Genomic DNA, 8647 nt, shown 5'->3' on the forward strand with positions numbered 1-8647 from the left:
AGCCTTTCCTGTCCCCCAAGCCTGAGTTCAAGGTATCCTCTGTGCCCCCATAGCACTCTGGTTCTTGCCCCATTGGACTCCAAGCATTGAAGGCACTGAAAACACAGGTAGCCCACAGAAGCCCCGGTGCCTAGCAGAGTGCCTGGGACATAATAAATGCCCAAAAAACTATGTTGAAAGAACAAATCAATGAATAAAAAACAAACTCCATATGTCTGACTCTCTCTTATAATACCTGCCTACCAGAGACAGTACAGCCACTAAATGAGTGGGAGGCTTTATGTGAAAGTATTTAACAAAGCCCAGACCACAGGAGGCCCTTGAAATAATGGTAGTTTTCCTTCATTTTTAAAATTTGTTTTGAGAGAGAGAGAAAGACAGTGAGTGGAGGAGGGGCAGAGAGAGAGGGGGACAGAGAATCCCAAGCAGGCTCCGTACTGTCAGCACAGAGCCAGATGCAGGGCTTGATTCCACGAACTGTGAGATCATGATGATCTGAGCTGAAGTTGGACACTTAACTGACTGAGCTACCCAGCCACCCCAGTAGTCTTCCTTCTGCTCCTTTTAATGAAAACAACCTCAAGAAGACAACTATTCTTCCAAGTTAAGAGAGGACAGAGCTGAGACCAAAGGGATGACACTACATAAAGAAGGGCCTCGGATGTAGGTGAGGAAAGATGTTCAGGTAAAGCCACCACTGGTGGAACTGATGGTCTGACATACAGTTTGGAGCAGCCTATTGTAGAGCACACCGAGGGCACTCACATCAGGGAAGGAGCGCGACAAGATGACCTCTGCATCCTCTGTGCATTCATGATGTTGATGTTTTGCATGGTCAGAGGCCCAGAAAGGAATCACTGCTACCCCCACATGCTGGGAGAGTGGTAGTTCCATCTTTCTATTAAGTTTCTTGGATACAAGCAGAAAATCTTCCCTCTCTAATGTCCTATGTTTCTGGGTTTTTTTTTAAGTTTATTTATTTATTTTGAGAGAGAGAGAGAGTGAGCAAGAGTGGGAGAGGGGCAGAGAGAGAAGGAAAGAGAGAATCCCAAGCAGGCTCCACACCGTTAGCGCAGAGCTCTATGTGGGGCTCGAACTCATGAACGCAAGATCCTGACCTGAGCTGAAGTCAGACACTTAACCAACTGAGCCACCCAGGTGCCCCTCTGGCACCTGGTTTTTTATTATGTCAGTNTGATTCCACGAACTGTGAGATCATGATGATCTGAGCTGAAGTTGGACACTTAACTGACTGAGCTACCCAGCCACCCCAGTAGTCTTCCTTCTGCTCCTTTTAATGAAAACAACCTCAAGAAGACAACTATTCTTCCAAGTTAAGAGAGGACAGAGCTGAGACCAAAGGGATGACACTACATAAAGAAGGGCCTCGGATGTAGGTGAGGAAAGATGTTCAGGTAAAGCCACCACTGGTGGAACTGATGGTCTGACATACAGTTTGGAGCAGCCTATTGTAGAGCACACCGAGGGCACTCACATCAGGGAAGGAGCGCGACAAGATGACCTCTGCATCCTCTGTGCATTCATGATGTTGATGTTTTGCATGGTCAGAGGCCCAGAAAGGAATCACTGCTACCCCCACATGCTGGGAGAGTGGTAGTTCCATCTTTCTATTAAGTTTCTTGGATACAAGCAGAAAATCTTCCCTCTCTAATGTCCTATGTTTCTGGGTTTTTTTTTAAGTTTATTTATTTATTTTGAGAGAGAGAGAGAGTGAGCAAGAGTGGGAGAGGGGCAGAGAGAGAAGGAAAGAGAGAATCCCAAGCAGGCTCCACACCGTTAGCGCAGAGCTCTATGTGGGGCTCGAACTCATGAACGCAAGATCCTGACCTGAGCTGAAGTCAGACACTTAACCAACTGAGCCACCCAGGTGCCCCTCTGGCACCTGGTTTTTTATTATGTCAGTGAGATAATTGCCTAGCAGTGAGGACAGGAGGAGCCATGTCTTTGTTATGGGATTCATTCTGTGATAGAAACTCTTCTCCAGAAGAGGGCTTGTCTGTGGATCCTCTTGTATATCACTGAGTGCTTTAGTGAATGTATACCTATGTTGCTTTCAAACACACCCTAAAGGACTACACTTTTTTTTATTGACATAATTATTTTATTACCATAATTATTATAACTTTTCATAATAGAGAAACATTGACTAATTTATTTAGTTTTTTTTTTACATTTGTTTATTTTTTTAATTTACATCCAGGTTAGTTAGCGTACAGTGCAATAATGATTTCAGGAGTAAAATCCAATGATTCATCCTCTACATATGACACTCAGTGCTCATCCCAACAAGTGCCCTCCTTAATGCCCCTTACNCTATATTTAAAGAGTCTCTTATGTTTTGTCCCTGCTCCTTGTTTTTATATTATTTTTGCTTCCCTTCCCTTCATCAGTTTTGTATCTTAAATTCCGCTTATGAGTGAAGTCATATGATATCTGTCTTTCTCTGACTAATTTCGCTTAGCATAATACTCACTAGTTCTAGCCACATTGTTGCAAATGGCAAGATTTCATTCTTTATGATTACCAAGTAATACTCCATTGTATATATATACCACATCTTCTTTATCCATTCATCCGTCGTTGGACATTTGGGCTTTCCATACTTTGGCTATTGTCAATAGTGGTGCTATAAACATTGGGGTTTATTCAAAACCGAACACCTGTATCCCTTGGATAAATGCCTAGTAGTGCAACTGCTGGGTCATAGGGTAGTTCTATTTTTAATTTTGTGAGGAACCTCCATACTGTTTTCCAGAGTGGCTGCACCAGTTTTCATTCCCACACACAGTGCAAAAGTGTTCCTCTTTCTCCACATCCTTGCCAACATCTATAGTTGCCTGAGTTGTTCATTTTAGTCATTCTGACAGGTGTGAGGTGGTATCTTATTGTGGTTTTGATTTGCATTTTCCTGATGAGTGATGTTGAGCATATTTTCATGTGTCTGTTTGCCATCTGGGTGTCTTCTTTTGGAAAGTGTCTATTCATGTCTTTTATCCATTTCCTCACTGGATTCTTTGTTTTTTGGGTCTTGAGTTTGATAAGTTCTTTATAGATTTTGGATACTAATCCTTTATCTGATATGTCATTTGCAAATATCTTCTCCCATTCTGTCAGTTGCCTTTTAGTTTTGTTGATTGTTTCCTTCACTGTGCAGAAGCTTTTTATTTTGATGAGGTCCCAATAGTTCATTTTTACTTTTGTTCCCCTTGCCCCCAGAGACATGTTGAGTAAGACGTTGCTACGGCCAAGGTCAAAGAGGTTTTTGCCTACGTTCTCCTCGAGGATTTTGATGGTTTCCTGTCTTACGTTTAGGTCTTTCATCCATTTTGAGTTTATTTTTGTGTATGGTGTAAGAAAGTGGTTCAGGTTTGTTTTTCTGTCTAGTTTTCCCAGCATCATTTCCTGAAGAGACTGTCTCTATTCTATTTGATATTCTTTCCTGCTTTGTCAAAGATGAGTTGGCCATATGTTTGTGGGTCCATTTCTGGGTTCTCTATTATGTTCCATTAATCTGAGTGTCTGGTTTTGTGCCAGTACCACACTGTTGTGATGATTACAGCTTTGTAATACATCTTGAAGACCGACTACATCCATACTTCATTCAGTGATTTGTGATGAGCCTGACTCAAAATACCACCAGCTTACAGGTTCACTCTTTGGGTTAAGGTATTTAATTGCCTTATTAAAATGCAAATCACTCTGTAGGAGTCTACGCTAATAAATTTTAAACTCTTAATGAAATGGGCAAATTATGAGAAGGATGCAGTTTTCCAAATTTACTTAAGAAGAGATTAAAAGCCTAAGTAGATTAATTGCCACAAAAGAAATCTTTTTTTTATAAATAGTTCATTGTCAAGTTGGTTTCCATTATAACACCCAGTGCTCATCCCCACAAGTGCCCTCCTCCATGCCCATCACCACCCTCCACCCATCAGTCCTCAGTTTGTTCTCAGCATTCAAGTGTCTCTCATGGTTTGCCTCTCTCCCTCTCCCCCATTATTTCCCCTCTTCTTCTCCCCCACCGTCCTCTTCCGTTAAGTTCCTCCTAATCCTCCTATACGTGCAAACATATGGTAAATTGCCACAAAAGAAATCTTAAAGGGTTACCAAATAGTTATCAGCTGAAAAAGTTTTTCTCCACATTGTTTTATTGGTGAGCTTTCCTCCCAAAATTTCAAGAGAAGAATAATTCCTGTGCTATAAAACCTATTCTAGAAAATATAACTTAAAAAGGAAAGTAAGTCAATTCACTATGAAGCTGGCATAGCTGTGATACCAAAACCTCATAAAAATTGTTCTGAAAAAGAAACTTGTAGACCTATTATAAATAAAATGCTAGCAAATCAAGTTCAGCAGAATTTAAAAATATAAACACTGTGTGATATATCTATGTGTCAATAAGCCAAATTTTAAAAGCATTGGCTCATTATACTTGCTTCCAAAAAGAAGTGTTTGAAAACGTTAAGCACAAAGTCCCATTTTTTTTCATTATTAAAAACTAGAAACAGAACAGTATTTTATTAACATAAAAAAGAATATTTTTCTCAAATGAACAGGCAACATTGTACTTAATATTAGAAATCGGAGCTCTAATAAAATTGAGGAAAAATAAACATACCTTTTCTTATCATTATTCTTTAATTCCCATATATTATGGGAATTAATGTATTCCCAAACATTATTGTTTAGGAGGTTCTTTTTTTATGAAATAAGATATAAAACAGAAACAAGAATCTAGTTTTAAAAAAAAGAAAAAGGATAATTCTCCTTTGAGTATTCAATAAAATCAACTAAAAAATGTTTTCAGTCAATAAGGGAAATTTTTAAGTACAATCTGTAATATAACACATAATATAGAAGATAAATGTACAGATCAATAACTTCTATATAAATTGTTGCCAATTCAAAAAAAAGATAGAATATGATTGTATTCTCAATGGTAACCAATAGCAAAACACCTACAATACACGTTAACAAGAAATGAAGGGGACCTATTCATTATTCAACAAATACTAAGTATCTGCTATGTGTCAGATTCTATATTCAGTGTGTGGAACATAACTGTGAGTGAAGTGGATAGAGTTCCCACTGCCGTGGACCTGTACAAATAAAACTAAGAAACTGCTGAGAGATAAAAATCAAGACTTTTTTCAGAACACTGTACTTTGATAGTAGATGAAAAGACTGAATGTTGGCAATGTTATTCACAGAATAATTTATAGGATTCACAAAATCCCAATTTTTAAAAATTGCAATGGGATTATTTTTAAAAACTGGCAAAATGTTTCTAAAGTTTGGAAGAATAAAACTTGAGAATAACAAAAAATAATTGTAAGCAAAAGTACTTATAAAAGTAAGCTTCATTAAAAAGAAAAATAAATGATGAAGCTATAGTGGTTAAAACAGTACAGTACTCTCTTACAATTTAATTGTCTTAACAAAGACAATTCCATTAAAAACAGGCAGAGGAGGGGCGCCTGGGTGGCTCAGGCAGTTAAGCATCGTGACTTTGGCTCAGGTCATCATCTCGTGGTTTGTGGGTTCAAGCCCTGCCTCAGGCTCTGTGCTGACAGCTCAGAGCCTGGAGCCTGCTTTGGATTCTGTGTCTCCCTCTTCTCTCTGCCCATATTCCATTTGTGCACATCCTCTCTCTGTCTCAAAAATAAATAAATGTTAAAAAGTTTAATAAAAGCAGGCAGAGGATTTGAATAGAGATTTCTCTAAATAAGAGCACATGAAAACATGCACAACATCGTTAGACCTCAGAGAAACACAAATCAGAACATCTTGGATGGCTAGAATTTTTTAAAAGATCGTAATAAATGTTGACAACAACGGAAGAAATTAGAACCCTCATACACTGCTGGTGGGAATGTAAAATGGTGCAGCTGCTTTGGGAAACAATATGGGACTTCCTCAAAAGATTAAACAGAGTATATAGATATCCAGTAATTCCACTCTAAGAAATGAAAACATGTTTACACAAAAACTTGTACATGAGTGTTCAGAGCAGCATTATTTAAACTGGCCAAAAAGTGGAAACAACCCAAATATCTAGGAACTGATGAGTGGATCAATAAATGAGATTTATCCATACAATGGAGTACTATTCAGCCACTAAAAGGAAATGGCATAGTCATGGCTAAAGCATATTGAAACTCAAAAAACAGTGTGCTAAGTGAAAGAATCCAGCCATAAAAGACCACATACTGTATGATTCCATTTATATGAAGCATCCAGATGGTCAAATCCAATGACACAGAAAGTGGTAGCCTCAGGCTGAGGGGACTGGGGGAAATGGGGACTGACTATTGGTGGGTAAAGGATGTCTGTTTGGTGTGATGAAAATGTTGATCACGGTGATGGTTGCACAGCTCTGTGAATTTACTAAAAAGCCATTGAATTGTACATTTAAATGGGTAAGCTCTATGGTCTGTGAATTATACCTCAATAAAGCTTTTATTTAAAAATAAATTGTGTGGTACTGGCACAAGAACAATTAGAGCATCACTACTTCTAAAACAACCCCCTGCTGTATAAGAACTTAATCTAGGATAAAGGTAGTAACACAAAGCAATGCAGAAGCTGAAACAAGAACTTGGGGAGAAATATACCAAGTTAGATTGTCACTTTGTGACAAAAATGAATTTCTTGTGGATCAAAATTTAATATGAAAAAATCAGGCCATATTTTAAGGAGGAACAAAATCTTTGAATGAGAAAAGTCTTGCTAAGCTTAAAACCAACTAATAAGGAGAAATGCCCATAGATTTCATTTTATGAATTTAGAATTCTTAGTCTTAATATCAGAAACAAAATAAAACTGTGAGATTTGAAAAATTTTTTTCAGTGGTGAAAGAGGGATAATTAATTTTAATAATCAAATTGAGAAGGGAAATAGTTCCTTATATACATGGGTAAAGCATAATGAACAGATATTTCACAAATGAGAATCTGCAAATTACAATGAGATAGTATTTTTCAACCATCACATTACTAAAACAATTTTATTAAATCATATGAATTTAATAGTAGCACCAGTGACTCAGATACAAGACTGATACAGCTTTCTTGGAAATCCACTTGGCATGCTCAAAACCGTTCCGATCCTTTGACATAATAGTTCTACATCCAAAATCTACCCTGAGGAATATATTTGAAATGCAAAAATTTATTGAAAGATGCATATGTCATTAAATCGTGACCCTTAGCTTCTCATTTTTTTCTCCAGGAATATTGACTCATGAAGACCAAAGCCTGGTGAAGGTGGGCCTACTGTGTCTCCTATCTTCCCAGAACCATCCTGCTCCCCAAGGAAGATGTAGGCATGGAGCAATGGCAGCTCCAACGGGTCCTACACCAGCTTCCTCTTGCTGGGCTTGCCTGGGCTGCGGGAGGCCCACGACCTCCTGGTGCTGCCCTTCCTCAGCTTCTACCTGGTGATCATCTCTGCCAATGTTCTGGTCATCCACACGGTAGCGGCCCAGCGGAGCCTGCACCAGCCCATGTACCTGCTCATCGCCCTGCTCCTGGCTGTCAACATCTGTGTTGCCACCACCGTGGTGCCCGCTATACTGTTCAGCTTCTCTACCCACTTCAACCGCATCTCCCTGCCTCGCTGTCTGCTCCAGATGTTCTGCGTCTACTTCCTCGTTGTCTTTGACTGCAATATCCTCATGGTCATGGCCCTAGACCGCTGCGTTGTCATCCTCTATCCTCTGCGCTACTCTGAGATAGTGATGGGCCAGTTGCTGGCTGGCCTGGTGGGGGCTGCAGCTGCCAGGAGCACTTGCATTGTTGACCCAGTGGTGGCGCTGGCCTCCCGGGTTCGTTTCTGCTGCTCAGACGTGATCCATCACTTTGCTTGTGAGCACATGGCCCTCATGAAGCTCTCCTGTGGGGACATCTCCCTGAACAAGACTGTGGGTCTCACTGTCCGCATCTTCCACAGAGTCCTGGACATGCTGCTGCTTGGAGCCTCCTACTCTCTCATCATCCATGCTGCCTTCCGGATTTCATCAGGCAGAGCACGTTCCAAGGCCCTGAACACCTGCGGCTCCCACCTGCTAGTCATCTTCACCGTGTACTCTTCCGCCATGTCCTCATCCATAGTCTACCGTGTGGTCGCACCGCCTCCCAGGACGTGCACAACTTGCTCAGCGCCCTCTACCTGCTGCTCCCATGTCTGGTCAACCCCATTATCTATGGGGCCAGGACCAAGGAAATCAAGCAGCACCTGGCAACTCTGTTTCAAGGGACACAGCTGCTACCCCCGCCCCCCGCCCCGAGAAGCCCCAGTCCTGCCTTTACATAGGGAGCTTCCCACCTGACTCTTTGGGACTTGCAGGTCCTACAAGCACTCTCACTGTCAAGTGGGTCAATGTGCTATTCCAGAAGGTAGAGTCATCCCTGCTGTATTTTGGCTTTAACTATCTGCATTCATCTTTTAAAGTCTTTTATCCATTTTCTGAAAATAGCTAGTCATCCAGAGTTATACAGTAACCAACTCCAAAGTAAGCTTTTTTCTCTAGCTTCTAAATTTTCTCCCCTTCACTCTGCATGTGATTTTCATTCATTCTCACATTCATTCATCAGACTTCTATTTTACATACATCATGCTAACCCTG

General features: G+C 40.4%; 1 protein-coding gene across 1 annotated transcript; it reads left to right on the forward strand.

Moving 5' to 3' along the window:
* The first annotated feature begins 7339 nt into the window (after positions 1-7339).
* Positions 7340-8334, forward strand: LOC144230046 (olfactory receptor 52Z1P-like). The gene is given in 2 exon segments (XM_077762264.1): positions 7340-8141; positions 8144-8334. Coding segments are annotated over 2 exon segments (993 nt in total).
* Positions 8335-8647: the final 313 nt, after the last annotated feature.

Source organism: Crocuta crocuta, unplaced genomic scaffold, assembly GCF_008692635.1.
Source record: "Crocuta crocuta isolate KB4526 unplaced genomic scaffold, BGI_CrCroc_1.0 scaffold306, whole genome shotgun sequence".
In the NCBI taxonomy this organism is placed as follows: domain Eukaryota; kingdom Metazoa; phylum Chordata; class Mammalia; order Carnivora; family Hyaenidae; genus Crocuta; species Crocuta crocuta.